A 20,890-nucleotide genomic window follows, 5' to 3' on the forward strand; every position below is an offset into this window, starting at 1 on the left:
CACTGTGCATACAGCTGTAGTTTCAGGCAAAAGGGCACTTCAGCTTTCCTTTTGGTTTTCCTTTTATATGTTTGAAAAAAAATACAAATACCTTTAAAAAAGAAATTACAACCTTTAACCTATAAGCAGGTTAAAACTTGTATCCTGTTCTAAATAAATTCTTCTGGACCATATGAAGACTTGCAGAGCTTCAGTGGCAACCTGACCCACCAGCCAGCTGGGATCTAACAGAATTGCTCCCCATTTCTGCACTGATGCCTTCTTATCCAAGCACCTCCCAGATGAAGGTAAGGAAAGGGATGTGGGAGCTGTGGCAGCCTGGAACTGGTTGTCTGGTACCCTGCTTCTTTAGGGATTCCTTACCTCCTCTTCCCTCACAGGACTGAGACGTCCATGTACCCCGTCATGAGAGGCAGAAGGAGCTACACCATCTTTCAGTGGCTCCATCACTGCTCACGTGGCCTGCTCCAGCAGAAAGATCAGGTCTCTGTGGATTTGGATAATACATGCTTAAGCCAGTGTGTGTTTGCTGAATTTTATGCAATTTGCTGAAAAACATACATGTAAAAGAAACACACTGTCACTGAACAGTCACTGCAGACAAACAAGGCATACTGTCTTAACAAATCCCATTTCATTCCAACATTTGGGAAAAATATTTTAAGATTAAACAGGTTTTCTTTAGGAATTCAGTGGTATGAATGGCAAATTTCACTTTCCCTCAGCACATCTGCTAGGCACTATGCAGATCACAAATGACTGTGCAGAATTCAGGCTTGTATATATCAGAAATCAAAAGATTGTTCTCTGATAACAAAAGCTCCAAAAAGATATAGGAAATGCCATAGCATGATTCTTTGGTTGTAAGTTCAAACACCCACTGTATTTATCTTAAATATATTTACAGAAAACTAAGACCTACACTTGGACAACTACATTGAAACAGCTTCTTTCCATTTTCATGAACAACCAGAGAAAATTTACTAACATGCAGTGGAAATGGAAGCTCTGATTAAAGCAAAGAATAATCTCGAGTTCTTCATGCAGATGGAGATGTACTGTAACAGATATTAAACCCAGTATCAGCAGTAAAACAGCCTGCACTGCAACCTGGACATCAGAAACCCTTGATGTTGTTCTGTAGGAAACACCATCCTAGAAGCAGCACCACGACAGCCAGCTTTGGACTTCCTCCATGGAAAATCAACATTCCTTTAGGACAGTATAATAGACTCTGGAATTGTTTATACAAGCATATGAACACATTCAGTTAGCCTGCAGAAGCTCAGTTAACCTTCACCTTTAAATCTAAAGGCAAAGAGCTAGAAAGATGAGTGAATAAAAACGGAGCAAGAATTAGGTACAATGTGCTTATTGTCTTTTATTGATCTCATTTTTTACATGACTAAGTGGACAGAAAATTTTCATTTATTTCTTGAGGAAGCATTTAATTTATGTAGTTTGTTATAGAGCACAAAGTGCATCTCTTTGCAGTAAATTTATTCCTTTGGCTTTGTTTGCTTGCTCTCTGCAAGTCCCAAAAGCACTGCATCAGCTTCTAACAATGTTGTATCACTGGCTGCTCCCAAAAACCTGGACGTCAGTTCAAGATCCAGCAGTCTCAGGCGTACCTGGGTTCCTCTCTGATATTTTCTGTGAAGAAAAGGGGAGAAGGGGAAGAGGGTAAGTTTTGTTAAACACTGCTCTTGCATTTCCTAAGGCTCTCTCCTCTCTGCAGATCTAAGCAGCAGCCTCACAGAAAACAAAGCACTGCAGTGAAGTCCAATGCTGTTGTAATGTCATCAGCACTAGAACTGCGGGGACACACTCTGATACAATCCTGCCCACTGAAGAACAGATAGCACCAGATCCCACTGTGGGAATGCAGACTCTACAAAAAAGCAGTTTATTACATGGGAAACTGTTTGTGTCTTCCATCAACATATTTTACAGTATCATCTGCTATCATGCCAATACTTATCTGCAGGACAACATATCATCAAAGGGGAGGAAAAGTCATCATTAAATCACTAGTGACTTTGCTATTATCAAAAAGTACAATGCTAGCTAAGTATGGTTTATATTTCCAACCCTGGGCCTCAGGCAAGGAACTTTTCTTGTCTTATCCCCCCATCCAAAGAGTGGGCATCATCTGCAAGTTTTTTATTACATATAATTAAAAAGAAACCCCACAACTATTGTAATGAAACATTCTGCCTACAGGCTTGGGTTTTATTTTTTTATGCTCTCTTTTTTTCTTTCCTTTTAAGTCAGAAGATGTGAATGTTAAATGTGTTTTTAAAACAGACCCTGTGTTAAGATGGCCATGCCAAATTAGTGAAGATTTTTAAAATACGAGCAGGTTTTATAATGCACCTGGAGACCTACTGATTGAAGTCCAGCAATAAAATTAAGAACTGTTCTTCTTTTGAAAGTTCAAGTTGTACTTTTTTTCCCCTAGTCAAGTCACAAAGAGCTGTAGATGCAGCAAGCTCAACTACCTTGAGCAAAGCAAGAGAAAGTTTCAAACATTCTCCAGTTACCAACCGAAAAAGTGTAATAGGGAAGTCTGGTTGCACCATTTCCACCTTGCTCATCTTCACCTCCATCTTGGGCAGACAATCTTCTCTGTCTGACAACTGTTCCCTAGCATGAAGCAAAACTGAGCCAGATTTCAACTTTCTTCAGCTCATCAAACCAAGATTCATTTGGAAAACTAAACACCTTAAGAAAAGGTCTTGGACTTGCATTTATGGTGGGTTTTGTTTTTGTTCTATTTTGCTCTTATTTTCTGTCAGTGCTATCTTATATTCATTTCCCTTGCCACTTTGTTAATCCTGGGTAATGCTCAGCTATGATCCAGACTATGGGGGCGGGGGGAGATTCGGTTTTCATAAAGGGCAAAATAAGAGGGAGAGAAGGAAATGTGTGTGAGAGAGATGATCTGTGGAAACAGAAAAGAAGGAGCAGACACCTTTCAATGAGAAAACAGGAGGCTCGGAAAGACAGAAAAGAAGGGATATATGTAAAGCATGTGACAAAAAAGCACTGAAAACAGGCAAATTGTGTAGAAATCTAGGAAACTACACTATACACAGTAGAGCCAAGAAAAGGAAAACATCACTGAAAACACTGAATAAAACTATTAAAACCTGACACTAAACTCCCACCTTTAAACTACAGCACCCTGTGCCGCTTTAAAAAATCTTTATGTATTTTAAATCTAATACAACTTAAGACTAACACTAGTGGTTCTGTAACAAATTTAAAGACCAGTCACCCCTCTGCCTTCTTCTCTCTCTTTCCTCCTACAGGAAAAGCAGCTCACCAGTAACCTACAGCAGTTGCTGTTGAAAAAACTACCTTCAGGGTCCAACACATTTCTACAGAGATCGAACTGAATGAGGTTTAAATTGAATTAGAAGTCCTTTCTCTATTTGGCAGCACACAGTGGGAGAGACATTGAGCTCCATCTTTGTAGCTGAAATACAAAATATTACTTTCATCGCGCATCAGTTCCTTTTGGGCTGGTTGCTTGACTACAGTGATGTTTTACAAGTAAATAGATGAAACTAATTTTTGTTCTAATCAAGCCTTTAAAAGTACTATTTATAACCAGGGAAGTCCATATGGAAAATCTGTGAAGAAACTGTACTTTTAATGATTAATGTGTCTAATTTTATAGAAAACAAACAAACAAATAAATAACCTTAACCACAACTCCTCCAATTTTAGCACTGCTCACTGCACAGTCTGCAGAGAACTTCACTCCAGTTTCTAGACATGACTTTAGCATATATTTCTAATGCAAAATCCAAGCAATTGTATTTTTATAAGAAGAATCACAATCTTCAGAGCTGCTTCGGTAACTGGAACAGATTCCATATACTTTAATCGTACTTAATTATTAAAGAAGCTTTTCCAGTCACAGCACATCTGCTTACAAAAAGATCACAATGAACATCTCTTTGAGAAGCTGACACAACTGCCAATTTATATGAATATAAACATTTGGGTTTGTGACAGATGTTCCCTACAGCTAAAACACTTCAAGAGTATGTGGATGATGTAGGAAAAGCAGAAACATGAACACAACATGCAGTGGTGGTCTACCCACCACATTTTAGAGCAAGAGGAAATGATAGGTTGCTGTATGCATAGCAATCATATTCTATCCACAAAGGTATTTATCCTTAAAACAGATAAATCTATCCTATGGTTAAAGCAGAAGATTGAAGCAGGATCCAGAAACAAAGCAGGCATTTTATTATTTTCAGGAAGAGTGGCCTAGGAGACACAGGACACCAGTGTAAAAGGAGAGAAACCATCTACTTGCTTCACTTTGCAAAAGGACTTGCTTTATTTTTAAGTAACAATGCTGGTATTCAAGATGATCTTATCCAATGACCATCAGCAGGTACCACTGACCTTCACCCAACCCCCACGCACTGTGTTTCTCAAGGATTCACATGTTTTCCTCCTACTACTTCCTATTGCCAGGTAAAAGTATTAAATTCACTGAGAAGTAGACAAAGGTGTTTAGTTACACACATAAATGAAGGTATAAGAATTTCTTCAGAACTTAAAAAAAATATTTTGCAAGTAGACTTAAAGCTTGATCCACTTCCACAGAATTTATTTTCAACAGCTATGAATTTTAACCCTTTGGGAATCCCAATTTTGAATGGAAGGACCCCACCTAACACCCACATTCAGAGGGGGGAATCCAGCAGCTGCTCTTGCTGAGCCATGACCCCCTCTCAAGCCAGTGTCCAGAACACCCACTGAAGCACTACCAGAAACGTTTGCCTGAACTTCAACCAAGGAACAATGTGTCCCAAAAAAGCTTTCTCTGTTTTAAATGTGTACCTGCAGGCTTCTCTCCAACTCTCCTGGAGTGGGCAAAGCACTAGGTACAAGGTGTACCTTCCCTCAAACATCCACTTCCAGAAGATGATGTTTAGTAAAGTTAGAGGCAACCCAAATAACTGCTTCAGTGCTCTTTTTAATTTTTGAACTGTCATGGAGAAGAACTAGAAAAGAAGTAAAATGAAAATCCTTTTTCTTATTTGAACCATAAGCCTGTGCAACCTCACATCACCAATGTAACACAGAATATAAGAGCACAGAGAAACCACACAGTACAGCCTTGCTAATGGTGCTAAAGAAATCTTAAAAACAAATACAAAAATTAAAGTTTATATCCTGTTACTACATTAAAAATAGGGCCTATGATATTTACATGCAAATATCAAACTACTGTGTCTTAACTTACAAAAAGTAGGTCTTCTCTTTGCTAATCATATGAGTGGAACAGTGAGCACTTTCAGACTCAAGTGACTTGGAAGCTTCCTTCTGACTGTCTATATCGCTTTTATTGCAATTTGGTCTCTATGCTGAACCTTTCACTTTTGCACTGAAGCTTTAAATCTCTCAAAATCTTAATGGTAAATTAAAGGGTTTAGCCAAAATTCCCCAAACTCTTCAGTCAAGATTTTAGCTTGTAATTTTAAAGTAATTTTACTATGTGAAAGATATGTGAAGAAACAAAAACCGTCAGTATTTTTACACAATAAAACTGGAGCGGGAGGATATGGAATGCCATATTTCAGCTCCTGCTAATTAAGAATGCTGGGAGGGGAATTTTTTTTTTTTTTTAACTTAAAAGTCATTCCAGGTTACAGCAGAAGGTCTACAAATGGATTTGCCTTGGAAAGTGATGAGCATGTAAAAACAAGGAGGCTATAACTAAAAATGAGGATCCCAATTATACCAATTTTGGCCAAGAAAATGGGACAGTAGTTTTGCAGGTGTGCAATTTCACATGCAAAGGAAGGATCTTTATTACTAAATGGCATTAAGAACTTTATTCAAACTCTAAATTACAGGTGTAGACATTAAAGCATTTTGTTAAACTATCCATTATTTAAAACTGCATGTGATCACAAATTAGCAAGCAGTCCTTTTTCTATTAAAACTCCTCAAGTTATTAGTTTAAAATTTAAGGCAACAAAGCTTCTATTCTTGGAAACACTGCTACAGAAATAAAAATGCAATTACAGAAATGGTTGAATCTCACTGGGTCTTGGCTGGCATTTCTCACTCATTTCAAAAGTGCATATACAGATACCTTCTATTTCATACTATAAAAATACAGGACTGATATTTTGAGACAAGCAGAATATTTTGGCTCATATATCCTCTACTTTGTTAAGGGTTCTCAGTCTCCACTGCCTCCTTTTGGAACAACAACCTGTGCAATACAAAGATGAATGAACTTGCTACTTGGACACTGGGCTGGCTATGACCATTCTCATCCACTCATCTCACTCTCATCCATTCTTCCATGCCCTCTGTCCCTCCCCTCAGGAATGTGCATTTCTGAAAGGAGTAGGAAGGCAACTCTTAAACCTGGGGTTTAATCCTACACTGAGGGTGTAGCTTAGAGAATCTGATTTTTTTTTAAACTTTCTGCGTCATTATTTTTTAATGTCCCCCAGCACAGTCCAGTGATGGCTTTCTGCAATGAAATGAATCCCTGGATCATCTTCCATACAAAATCAATTAATATAAAACACTCCAAAGACATGGTTAGAGTTGAGCCATGGTACTTTCAGTGAATGCCATCAGAAGTCTTGATGCCTTTCATTTTTGAACTGTGAGAATTTCAAAGTGTGTTTTTCAGATCCATTCTTCAAGAGGCTTTGTTTCAGTGCCTTAGCACAGTACAGAACAGTTTACAAAATTTGAAACCATTTCACTTTCTCTTTTTTTTTAATTATGTGAAAGACACCACATTATCAAACAAGAAAAAATACAAGAGCAGCAAAGGTAGTGAAATAAATTGACCATCACTTTCTCTCCAGAGTTTGTGTTCACCATTCTTACCACCATTCAAATCCACTCAAAATCATTCTGTATCTCCTCATCAGTAACACTGAAATGATAAAGCATCCCCAGAAGCAAGCCCACCTCTAACTAACTGCAACCAGCAGCAAAGCAGTGCAGCAAAGCTGTGTGTAGAACAATCCATCTTGTTTCTAAAAAATGTTTTTAAGCATTCCTGGATGCTGCCTGAGCCCACACTGGTCTCAACTTTATCAGCAAAGGGGCGCCCTACAGGTGGCTTAGGAGTACAGTTCTGTATGAGTTTTGTCCAGGTCACCTTCTGATGCTCCACTATGAAAGAGCACTGCAAAAGCACAGCACTTTCCAGAAACTTCTCCCTCATTGCCAGTATACACAAAATTCTTGCTCAGAGAAAATATGGATGAAAAAAGCAGACTGCTGTCAAGCTGAAGGCAGTGCATTTCTATGTAAAAATCTACATCTTGTAAATAAGTGATGGGGATGGCAATCCTACATCCAGCAGGTCCAGACAGCAGTCATAACACAAACTCTCCCCCTCAGAAAGAGCTCCTAGGCAATGCTGGGGCAAAAAGGCCAAATCCCTTTTGTTTTGTACATAGCAGTGAGAGAAGCAAGTGGAAGCACGAAGGTCCTGTGGATTTTGCACAGATAGAACATGGACAGTGGAAGAGATCCTGGGAGAGCAGTATCATGGGGTAGTATCCTGCTGACTGCCTTTCTTTAAAGGCTGTTAAAGAGAGGACAAAGAACATGCATAAAAATAATAACCAAGTAAAGATCCTGATCTGTTATTAAAAAGATTGAGATGCCCATACAGAAAGAAAATACTGGTACTAAAAGGTGCTCTCTGGGAAAAGCATGTAATAATCAGGAAAGTGAAGTCCAACTAATGCAGATGAGAATGACAATTTGCAAATAATATTGATGAACTAAGAGGAAAAAAACTCCAAGCCCTGAGACTTTTCAGCCATTGATGGCTTCAACTGAAGAGATGTCAAAACAGATGTGCCAGTTCAGTTTCAGGATAACCTGCTAAAATGTCATGTCTCATGATACAGTGAAGTCCTGAGAGATGACCTGAAGGTCCCTTTTGGCTTAAATTTTATTCATCCATTATTTATTACCACAGCATTCAGTCATTCAAATAAGGGATGGATGCTCAAAATAGGATTTTCAAAGCATCTCTGTTCTCTGCAATCAAACATTTCACAAAAATGCTCCAAGGTTCCTGGCTACATTCTGTCAGAAAATGCAATCTCACTTTTTGTGACTCATCAACCCATTACCACTTCAGCTGCATTTATTTCCTACTCCATTTGTTTCCCTCTTTCCTTGAACTACAAATGCAAACACACTGTCATTTCTTCTGAGCAGTTATGGCTTGTGACAGACACCTGCTTAATAATTTTTCAGAATATTTTTTCTCCTTGTTCCAAATCCATACTTCTACAATGAAACAGGCTATACTCTGCAAGACAGAAGCAGATAAAAGCCTCTCATATTCTTGGAAGCATTTAGCAAAATGCTTTAAGAGTGTGTGAAATGATCAACTTAAGCAACAGCCATTGTCATCTAGTGTATTGGAACAACAGTGCATAAGTAGATCCTATGGCAAACATCCTTAAAAACCAGCAGGTTTTATGCACCTGGGGAAGTCTAAAGCTGGCCCCACTTTACACTGGCCACCATCTAAAGCAGAAATTGGAAATGAATACACAGAGAGTTTGGGCATATTAGCTAGATGCTGATGTGAAAAACATCCTGAAGCACTTGATTATTCCCGCTGGGCAACTGGAGCTTACAGAAGTGCTAATGTCACCGCATGTATGGACACTTGGGGGGAAAAAACCCTACTGAATAGATTAGTACAAGCAGCAGAGTTTGAGAAGTCCATTCCATTGTTAAAGGGTAAAATAGGATCTCTAGTTATGCTTACGGAGCTGTTCAAAGCCATCATTTATTGGTCAAGCCTTGGCAGCTTCATCCTGTGGAACTCAAGTTGCAGGGACCTTGTTACCCTTCCCTGTGTCTTCACTGCTGGCTATTGAGATGCCAGATAGCTGGCACAGACATAGGTGAAACATCCGAGTCTTCATTCCTATTGCTGAAAGAAGGTAAATGCAAAGCCTGACAAGAACTGTTTTATAATTGTCACAGAAAAACATCAAACAAGCCATTGTGAAGACACTGTCAAGCTCTGCTATTACCATGATATCAATAATCCATGGCATTTGTGTCTGTGATAGCAAAAGAATACAGCCAAAAGTGTCAAAATTCAAATCTAACTCTGTTCAGGTCTGGACATTTAGAGTCTTGGTAGAATTCCTTATCTGTAAATCACTTCTAAAAAGTAACACACTTTTCCTCAATTCAAACAAAACCCAAAGCAGCCAATATTTAATTACTAGAGCAAGAAAAAAAAATTTCTTTACTGTAACTTTTGCTACAGTAGCTGCAAGAATCAATTAGCATTTACTAAAACTTTTGGTACAGGATCACTCCCTTTTTTAGGGAAGGAATCCACAGAATAATCTATATTTTAAAATGTACTTCATATCACATCAAAGCTGAATGCTGTAACCTTTTCTCCATGGCACAGAGAGGTACGCTTTGACAAATGAAACTTGCAAGAGGTGGCTCCTGTCATCTAAGAACTTGTATCAGATATACTCATGTCATCATACAGTAATTTATGCCAGTTTCTTTCTCAGTCTATAATGTAAAGCATATCCTTTAACTTGAGAGGAAAACGAAAGAAAAAAGAAATCCGAGTCTTTGGTCTAAATTTTTATATTTTTCCACTTTTTAAACAATGAAATTAACTATTAACTATTGATTAAAATTTTGCTTTGTAACTTAAAAATGTTAAAAAAAAGACTATATATTTAACTATATATAAAAAATTAGCCAGTGATTTTATGAAACACTAAAAAACCCCACAGTCCTTTATGCTTACAGGCATCAGAAGCCAGGCAAACTGCCTAGAAGATGAAAGATAAAGGTACCCAAGTGGAAAAAAAAGTCAAAAAACCAAACCAAACTCATGTGAAGTATGCTCTAGCTCACATTCTTCTATCTATCTTTCCACAAATAATCACTATTGTAATTCCTACCCCTTCTCTTTCCCATGCTGAGACCTTGGGCTCAGTCAGATACTTTTCATGTATGTACTCCTAAACTCTCAGCCCTCCACAGTTCAAATTCACTTTCCACAATACTGTCTTCATTTTCTTCATAGATGTGGTCTCAGTCTTACTCCCTTTTTATACATACTCCATTTCTTAAATCATAACTTCTCTGGCCTCTTGCTGTCTCTCTGAGATCTCAGACCAAGCATTTCCAGTCTTCTTTTTCTATTCCACAAAAAATTATTAGACATATTTTCTTGCCCCCTCTCACTTACTGCATCCTCACTCATCCTAGTCCCAGCCTATTTATCCAGCCAAATTCACTTTCTTTACAGTTTCTTACCCCATCATAACTTTCTCTGTCACCAGTACTAAGTTCAGTTGTCTTCCTTTTCTTGCAATGCTTCTCAATTTTCTCACTCAGCTGATTCCAATCTCCTCACACCAGCCATCCTGGCAGTTCTCTTATAAGGGATTAAAAATAGTACATTTTGATAATTCAGACATGGTTCTTATCAAAATTCAAATCAGACTCCCCTTTATTACCTGGGTAATGATACTAGCTATGGGAACAGTGACAATGAATTTAAAAACCAGCTCAGCTTTGGTGCTCAACCCTCAAGCTTTTTACAGCTTGGAGTGGCTGTCACACAGGAAGAATCCTCAGCAAACCAGGATAATTCACATACTGTCAGCAGGTTTTTGCAGACACATCATATGACCCTGCTCTGATGCTCCCATCTGCACTGATGGAAAGTACTGTCCATGGCCCTTATTTAGACCTTATTACAGCCATAAATTGGATCTATTCTATTCTTGGGAGAGCTGGATGCAGAAGACATGTAGAGACAGCTAAAATGGCTGTTGAAGTGGCAGTGAGCGCTGGTAACCATGTTAATGTAAGGGCTGCCATATAAAGACAGACAGAAAATAGAGCTGCTGAACAGCTGAAGCAGATACCTGGATTCTCAGTTGCATGTGAATGCAACAGGAGAGATGCAAAAGGTGCTAAAGATGAGGGAAGGCTGGGCACTAATGGTTTGGGGTCTCAGAGGAAAAACGGGCAGTGAGAGAAGGGTCTAGAGGGGATACAGGTTGAAGAGCACAACTGTGGAGAATGTGAGTGAGATCTGTAGAGAGAGTTGTTGGGCTTGAGAGAAAAGGACAAAGAACTGGATGGGACTCTAAGACAAAAGGAGCTGGAGGTTACCACATGGTTCTTTATCAATCAGCTAAGGCCAAAGGAGGACTGCTCTTTCCCAAAGGACTGCTGAAAAGTACCAGCCTCTTCCCTGAACCTCCTTATTCCCTAATCTTTCCCCAACTCTCCTTGTGGCTGCTGGTGCCTGCACAAAGCTCTGCCTGTACCATCTACCCTCTGGCTTCCTCAGTCACTCTTAGTGTTCACTGGCACAAAAGTCATATTTATGTAACAGTTGGTCTGTAAGAAGCAGCAGATGTAGATTGCTCAGACAACTGCAAGACACTCAGCTGAAGATTTTAGGTGAAAATGTCTGACAGTATGGCCCTGAAAAAGCTAAAAGTGCATAAAATGGGATCTGGCAGAGAAAAAGTCCCCCTGTAACAACAGATTATTAACCTAACTATTTCCAGTGTTCTTAAACCATCTTAAAGCATCACCGAGTGTGCACATCTGGAACATGTGCCTGCATTTCTACACCAGAGAACATTACCCAACATTTTAAGGTATATCAAATAATATTTCTTGAAGTTTCAATTCCTTGTTAGCATCCATTTATATGAATGCCTCAAGAGCAATCTCAGCTACTTACACTCTAAGTGAACAATATGGACTAACAGTGAACAGACTTTTTGACGAAAAAGAGTTCATGGTGCTCCTGTAAAAGGAACATTTTCAGATTTGGGCAGGAACATTTCTTCAGAAGCTAACACTTGTGTTATTCATTCCAATGGCTTTCACAGCTAATAAAAGTCTATTCATAGACAACATGAAAATCTTATTGGGGAATGGTGCCTTAAAAATGCAACCAGTTTGACACTGTCAGTTTGATTTTCTAGACCTGGCAAGGAAGAGTGTAAAGCACGGGGAAGGTTCACTTCTCTGCAGAATGCTATGCACTTGCCTTTGAGCAGAGCAAATATTTGATGGTTCCACTTCCAGCTAAAACAGCCTAACATATTAATAGATCTTTATCAGAGTGGGAGAGGGACAGTGTTCAAATGTGTTTCAGATTTCTAAAATACGTCCTTCATGAAACTGTTAAATGGATGAGGAAAACATACAAAACATAGCCATGAGGAACCTGGTGGGTCCAGGCAAGGCATTACCAATGAGAAAAATCACCTAACAAGCCACTCACCTGCTGCACATAACGTTAGGAGTGAGCTCAGATTACCAATGGCAGCTTTTAGAAATGCTAAATGGAGGGGAAAACCATTCAAAAGTGCAGGAAACAAGGTACTACCAGACTATTAAGATACTAGAAATTACAAAGGTTGACCTAATGCTATAATGCTTGAGGTTAAGGAAATAAGGACAATCAGTGAATATAACTAGATTTCAGATAACTATAATTTCAGAAAATTTTGTTTTGGAGGCAATAAAGAAGAAATGAACTGTTGGATAAATCAAAAGAATGCAGGCAAAAATAGCAGCTGCAGGTTCAAAGTAGATAAGGAGGGGCCTCCAGGGAAAGCTGCTGGGTACCACAGCAGAATGTGTCCTGGAATCCTAACACCAAAGACAGCAGAAGGGTAGGAAGGGTTTCTAAGGGGAATTCTGTTTAGGGGACACTGACACTGGAACAAGAGTGTTAAAAGGGGGAAATGAAAGAAGAGGAAAAAGCTTAGAGTAAGTATAGTCTATGCAATTCAGTGAAACTGGAGAGACAAACAGGAAATAGGCCTCAAGGATGAAAAAAGCTCATTGAAAAATAGCAAAAAGTAGGTGTAATCATAATAGCAGATCTGCATCTAATATGTGGAGTACACCTGGAAATGAACAATGTTGTGACATTGTACAAGGATAAGAGCCATCTTCCTGATCTACTCATTTGGTTTATGCCTTCTTCTATTGGCACTTTATATTATCCTCTGCTCAATAGAGAACCTCTGCTCAGTTCTTATTAAACACAACACACACACGGACTGAGAAAAAATACCAAATAAGGCTATGGTTTGTTGTTTTTGGTTTCTTTTTCCCTAGATGTGGAAAGAACTACAGAAACTTAAATTATTACATCTTTCTCCACAATGGGAAAATTAAGAGATAGATAAAGCTACTTAGGGGAAAAAGGAAGGAATAGAGATACTATCATTAGAGGAAGCAACTGAGGAATAAAAGAATTAATGATTACTATACAGAATCAGGTACATTTCCCCTCTACAGTCCCATCTCCAAATTCTCCCTAGAAGCAGCTTCTTCATCTATAAGCTCTTTTTGGAGCCCATTTTCTCCACCTTAAACCATGCAACCTTAAATTTTTCCACTGCATCTTACATAGGTAGACCTTTAACATCAGAGATTCATTATGAGGGTACAAAACTGCCAATCAAAAGAGTCACAGTCATGACAAAATGTGTGCATATTTGAAGAATGAAGCTTAAAAATAACATGATATGAACAGAAGGAACTTAATCCAGACCCCCAGCTTCCATGTCTGTGCTCCTCATGCTTGGTACCATCAACAACAGAAGAGCTGGATTCAGAACTTTAGGCAGTTGTCTAAATGTCATCAACTGTGCCCAAAGAAGAACCATGTTCTCTGGCAGACTTTAGCACAAGAAACAATTTGAACCCTCGTCTGTATACAACCTCAGACAAACACTTAATGCTATTAGTTTCCAATGTTACTTAGAAAATAATTTAAACATTTTAAGCCGTTTTCTTAGACCCTTTATACAGAAACTCCAGAAGAGATGTCCTAAAAATAACTGGGAAGAAGGCCTATATCATATCAGATCTTCAGAACACTGAAAAATGAAGAGCTGAAAGCATGACTGCTCTCTCTCCACAGTCAGAGCAGTCTCATTAGCTCACCACATGCGGCTGCTCAGACTTGTACTCAAGGCAGCAGAGCTGCTGCAGATGCCTGCGACAAATCCTGTGACCATCCAAACTATGCCAACCATACCTTGTGTGACTGCTTGCCAAGGAGAGGGTGTTATTAGCCAGGCTTGGCTCAAACAATTCACTGCCCACAAAGCTACTTTAATGTACTGTCTCTACTGGGGTAAAAAACACAGCAATCCAACAATACATTACGATACTTTCCCATCACTGCAGCAATTCCCACCACAGGCAACACTTTGTCTCCAACAAAGAAGCCTCACATTCTGCGCCTGCAAAAAAACCCCTATCCATACTGTAGGGATGCCAAGAGGAACATCTGTGTGCTCAGAAGGACACAAAATTGGCTTTTTGTGTGGGTGTGTGTGTGTGTGCCTGGGTGAAAGAGATGGGGGCAGGGAGCTCACAGACAATAGCTTGTGTGACTGTATGGTAAGGAAATGTTCTTTCATTCCCTTCCTCCTTCTTTTAATTTATTTTTTAATCTGAACAAGGGAGTCAAACAGCCTCAGCAGTTATCAGCTACTTCCCCGAGTCCAGTGAAAAGGGTTAAGTTTCTCCCACATGACTAGTTTTAGCCTGGATTTATTTTTATCAGAAATAATTCCTTTAGGCATTAAACACCTACATTCACATTTACTCAAATAACACAAGGATTCTGGGTCTACTTGTCCCTTTGTCATAAATTATTATGGCTGTAATAATGAAATCGATGAAATGCTGAACTACAGATAGTAAAATGTCTCTTACATGATGGATGCGTTCGTGGGCTTTGATTATTAACAAACTGAAGCTTAAAAAGGAGGAAAAAATAATCAGACAAAAAAAGTACATATACTGCTACCTTTCTGAATACTGGGTCAGTCATCTGGAGAGCAGCATAAGAGAATGTAAACAACAAACTTGCATGACCATGAAATTAATGCTGTAAAGCAATGCAAACAGTCTAGTGGAAGCAAATTACTATAAAAAGCCCCTCTACAGAGGGCAAAGATCATCACCTACCAGTAAGAATTTTTATTTTGTTTTTATAAGACCTACTTAATCTACAAGCAATCCAACAATTCTTTACTGATGGATTGTCCTAGCTCAGTCTCATTTAAATACCATCAAGTTCCTGGCTACATTCAAAAGTCAGAAGAAACTGTAAGGGTTTTTTCTTGGAGCTGTGCCTGCTAATGCCACATTCTCCTTTTCTTCCTGCCCATTCTCCAGCTACTCTGTCCAACATGTGTGGTGCCATCTAATCATCTGACAGAGACCATTAACTCAAACTGCTTCATGCCTCAGTTTTAACACCAGCACCTCCAAAACTGGGAGCATGAGGCCAGGGAATCAATTAGTAGTGACTTATCTGTTTCCCCAAATATTTGTAACTCTTTAACCAAGGGTTTGAAATTACATCCCCTCCCTTCTGAAGAGGAAAATGGAGCCAGGAGATTAAAATCTGGAATAAAACTCAGACTTTCAATCTTCCTCTCAAACACTCACCTTGCTAGGAAGTGCTCCAGCAGAATAGGCAGTTTTTGACATACCTGTTGCATATCAGAAAGAAAATTTTCAGGTAACAGTATGCACTGTTATCTTAGTGTGCTTTCTCCAGAGAGAAAACTGAGTTACAAGAGCTCCTACTCCTGTCCACAAAGCAAGGGAACAAAACAGTTCTGTCATCTGGGAGAGGTGTCCACAGCATTTTACTCTGGATTTGGAAACACCAGTCCAGAGCTTTAGGAACTCGGAGCAGAGAGAAATGACTAAGCTAGGCAGAGTTCAGGTGTAGCAGGGCTCCCTGGGTGTGGAATTAGTCCAGACACCTCTGACAGCCTCTTGACTGCCCAACCACACAGATCTAAACTGCTTCTCTGTGGCGCCAGACCTGATACAGCTGCACTAGACTCCCACTGTCAGGGGCTCCAAGGGGCACAGTGAAAGTGGCTTTTCAGAGAGACAGTTCAGGACAAGGAAAATTTTTTAGATCTTGTTTAGCCCTGACCGTGCCAAATCAAGAACAATTACACTTTTTTTTTTTTTTTTTTTTTTTTTTCTGGGCTCCACTCCACTGTCCAGAAGGTTGTACTCACCCAGGTCTAATGATACCTGAATAAGAAGAGACAGCTCTAGATAAGCCAGCACATCCTGCTGGAGCTTGGGTTGCAAATGCTACAACACAGCACTGCAAAAACCAGGCCACACCTGGAGGGGATTGAGGTGAGTGGGTGCCAGCATCTGCATGGAACCACTTGGATGTCCTTCCTAAAACATCTTGTGACGGCCATGAGATCCTGGCAAATGAAATGAACTGGATATCTCCACCCCTATTACCTTGGAGAAAAGGTGACTGCAAAGAATGATGTCCAAACTAGGATGCATTTAGATAAAACACAACTAAATATTTGACTAAAATTGGAGCACTTGAGCTTACAACGCATGAAATGCATGTTTCACCTGTTCTATGCATGAATAAAAATTATGGGAAAATAAAAATAATTGTTTAATACAGAATCTGTGTATGAACAGCCAATATATTTTAATTCTTATTTTGCATTTTTCAGTGAAAGTAGTAAGTGCTCATAAAACCAAGATTAAAATGTAATTCAGTCAATTTCTTGAAATTAATTCAATTTTTAGAGAATTTCCCCCCTCATAGTTATTGTTAAATCCTCCCAGTTCCAGAGCATGATTGTGTTAGGGTTTGTATAAATATGTACAGACAGTGGATCTTGAAATAATTGCAAAATAATGCTTTAATTCTGTAAGAGCTGTGGTCCATGTCACTGATATGGGTAAACTTACTGATTTCTGTGGGATTAACATACAGCTCTGCAATGTGCCTGCACAAGAGGCTGCTGATCTGGGGCTAAAAAAACAAAGAAGAAGCCCTAAACCCCTAAGCCAAAGTAAAAAAATTAAGAACAAATGAACAAAGTAAGGAGGAATATCTCTCATTTGCTGGAATTTTTTTCAGAGCAGTCTTTTTTATGAATGTAATACATTTCCACTCTACTCTTTGTATTTTCCTCCAAACTGTAGACACTTTAACTGAAACTCTCCATATAACTTCCTTTGCTGTCTACCTTCTCCTTATCAACACTTGTTTGATTTTAAAAATGGCGCCAGAAGTTTCTCTAGTCAGTGTTGTGGGATGTAAGTGCTCAGTGAGAACTTTTTTTCCTAGCCAATGCTCATACCAGCTTCGCTCTATATCCCACATTCCTGAACTGGAAAATGGAAGCTGCTAAGATACTGTCTCATTTTCTGTTATCTGCAACTGCTGTACATTCTGTACGTTCTACACCCAGCCCTTGATAATATGCAAACAATATTCAAGTCACCTCCCCATTTTTCTTTGCAAAAGGTTCTACTGAATATTTCTGTTAATATTCTTAAAAATTAATGAAAATATATTTCAGTAATCCAAAGATTTCAAAAACTTCTAAAATTCATGATGCTTTTTTATAGATGCAGGAAACTGTTTTACAGCAAACTAATCATATCTGGTATGTTCACCTTTAGTTTCTGACATGTAAGAATGAGTCTTGTATTTTAATATGTGTTGAAGATGTTCCAGAATAGCAAACTAAATACATTCTGCCAGTGAATTACTGCAGACTTAAGAGTGGTGGCATACATGAACCAGAGTGGAAATAATTGTAAAGAAGGCCAGAACATCCACCCATCACCCTTCCATCGACTTCTCCAGGTCACACACCCTTTTTGTTTCCCATATTGATCTTTTACTCTGATTTTCTTTCCCAGGCTGCCTGGAAAAATCTCACTGCCTAACTTACCATCCCAAAAGACAAAAAGCTTTGCCAGTGTTTCATACTGGAGAAATCTTATTAAAGCAAATGAAAACCAATGGAATATTCAAAGTTTATAAGCCTGCAATAAAATGGAAACCCAAAATGTTAGAAACAAATCTTGTACTAAAGGCAGTCCTCCTTTCAAATGTCAACTTTATGCTAAACATTCAGTGATACTAATAAAACAAAGAACAGGCTTGTCCCAACTCATTTTCAAATAAGCTCTGTCACTGAAAAGGGAATTGCTTAACACTTCCATCTATCTCAGAAGCTGGACGCTGTGGTTATATTTGTTAGGGAAAGCAAGGGAGATCTCAAGACTGCGTCCATACCTTTCACTTTGTTAGTCTTTTCTTTCCCAGTGTGGTCCAAGAATTCCAGCTCCTGTTATTCCTTATCTACTGGTGGAACATGGTGAGACGCAATTAATCACGATAACAAAATCCTATTCTTGTTTGTGAGTAAAACTAATTGTAGTACAGTATTTCTTTTCCATCACCTTAGAAGGCGCCTTGCAGCTTTCCCACAGTATCAAGTTCCCAATCCACGCACACACACAGAGCACCCTGGTGGTGACTCATTCCAGCTTAACCTACCTTTTGAAACAAACTTCTCCAAACAATGTATTATCTGCATTTTAAAAGGCAGGTGAAATTCTATCACTCTCCCTATAAAAAGGACAGGGAGGCTTATTGTACTCCACAAAAGATTTAAGGAAAGTATTGATGGTCCAAGCAATTAGTAATACTCTTGGGGTAGAAACTAATTCTGAAAGTTTTCTCACGTAGTGAAAAGTAAAAACTACACATAAACGATTTTGCCTATTAATGTGTCAATTCCATTAAAATGTTATCAACTCAGAAAGGATTTACTTGTGCATTTAAAAATACCCTGCTGTAGTAAATCCCTTTTGAAGCCAGTGGCATTAGTTATAACATTAATGACCACATAAAGCAAGAACGGGCATTCCGTCTCCCAGGTCAAATTCAGTTTCTCTTATAGCTGGCAACAAGCTCAGATTACATGGGTGATAAAACGCCCGCAGAGCCCAAGCAGGGCTGAGCACCAGGAGGCAGGTACAGGTTTAGGCTACTGCAGGACTGATCATCAGTACCTGCTCAGCCATTTATCACTGGCAGAAATTTCACCTGCAGCCAGGACACAGGGCCTAAGTACCTGGACACAGAGATGCACCCCGAGCGCTGCCACCACCACCGCAGCACTGCGCTGATGGACCCCAACCTTAAACTGAACTCCAGGGAGGCTGACACGATTTCAGCACCTCCTTTATGTAACAAGCACGCTGCACTTAAAGCACGCTGCACTTCCACCCTTTCAGTCTCCATCCTGGCCACATCTCACTCCGTCTCATTTCAGCATTAACCACACTTAGGAAGTTACATGAACCCCCAGAAGAAACTTGGAAGAAAGAGTAGTGCTTAAGATGACCACTTACTGATAGATACACACAAATAACACAAAGAAAAATGTGACAACTAAAAGGCCACTACCTGTTCCACACTGTAAATAAAAAGTCCTAAATGGAAATTTTAAAATACTTGATTTAACTCTTTTTTACAAAACCTAATGTATTTGCTTTGCCTTTCATAGGCAGATTCGATCAAATAAAAGCTTCCCAGTAATATGATGAGCAATTACAGGAGTAATTATTGAACCTTAAAGTATCGCTTTTTGCACAGGAATAATTTTAATTCATGAAATGAATTATTTATAATATATAAATAAAAATTAATATGTAAATATACAAAAATATTATCTAGAATGTCAACTTTATTTAACATAGGATTTTAGCAACTTGCCACACTTAACACCCTATAAAACTGCAAATAAATGCAAGATTGATGGCTTTGCTTCACCAAATGCAGAAAAGTCAGAAAGAAGTCACAGAAGTTTTAGAATTCAGCTATGTTATAAATGACTATTATAAAGTTGGCTTTTCGCAAGATGTGTGTTATATGATTAATAACTTTGTGGTAAGGATATAAGTTTTTATTTCTGCTGTTGGTAAAGAAAATTAGACATAGTGGTAGTAGTGATATAGTATGCTTAAACTGTCTGTTTGGCTGGGATAACATCCAGTGAACATGTAAAGAACACTCTGCTATCGATACACCAGCTATCAGCATCTCCCATCTGAAGAAAGCACGGACCAAGGCCCAATCTGGAGGTGATAATGAAGACACAGCCAAGAAACACGCAGCTCTAAAAAGGCGGACCCAAGGAGGGGCCATGCAAAACAGTCCCTGGAATATGGAAACTATTTTATGGAAAAATATGAATATTCAACAGATTGATACAACAGAAAGGGTATTTAAAGAAAGCCTGTGAAATAGCAATTTGTGGACTTGGCTAAATGCCAAGTCACCCAGCTGGCCGTACTTTTCCTTTTTTCCTTATCTCCTAATTGTCTTATCTTTTATTAGACCAATTTCTTAAAATCTATGTGAAAAGTGAATCTCGTTTTTCACAGCTAGCACTGCAATTACTGTTGGGTGGGAACTGCAAATCCCTGGCAGGGGGCTTAGGTTTGTCTGTGCATTGGATCCTCTGTCCCAAGAACAATTTTTGTGGGCAAAAGACACAGCATCATAATTTCTGAATGGCAGTGGGGGACCAGCACTGCAGAGCTGGAGTAATGGTAAGACAGCAGCTGCCATAACCTTGGTGCTGCAACAGAGACAGCAAAGTGGCTCTGGGAAGTCCAAGGGTTCCCTAAGGCCACCTGAACAGTTATTGCCTCACACTCGTGTTGTGTAATGATACAGAGAACAGATTTAGCTTGAAATAATTATTTCAGTGGGTTTTTTCTAGATTTCTAGATTTTCTAATTTGAATGTTGCAGCCTCACTTAGAAAACCGAATTAGTTATGCTGGAAGGACTGGGGAAGAGACCAAGGAAGCATGTACTGAATATTCCTAGAATACCATCATCATAGCCTGGATGTCAAATACAAGCTTATCCATCTTTGTGATGTAAAAAAAACAATTCATAACATTTCTGTCATTTGGCAGTGCAG

At 39.0% G+C, this 20,890-nt stretch overlaps 1 protein-coding gene across 1 annotated transcript in view; it reads right to left on the reverse strand.

The window, feature by feature from the left end:
* Nucleotides 1–1,356: 1,356 nt before the first annotated feature.
* Nucleotides 1,357–20,890, reverse strand: part of TPD52 (tumor protein D52) — a 124,181-nt gene continuing 104,647 nt past the window's right edge. The window contains exon 7 of the mRNA XM_066332654.1: nt 1,357–1,653. Within this exon, the coding sequence (XP_066188751.1) occupies nt 1,500–1,653 (154 nt within the window). The 3' untranslated portion in view covers nt 1,357–1,499. The remainder of the gene's footprint in view (nt 1,654–20,890) is intronic.

This window comes from Sylvia atricapilla, chromosome 1, assembly GCF_009819655.1.
Source record: "Sylvia atricapilla isolate bSylAtr1 chromosome 1, bSylAtr1.pri, whole genome shotgun sequence".
Taxonomy (NCBI): domain Eukaryota; kingdom Metazoa; phylum Chordata; class Aves; order Passeriformes; family Sylviidae; genus Sylvia; species Sylvia atricapilla.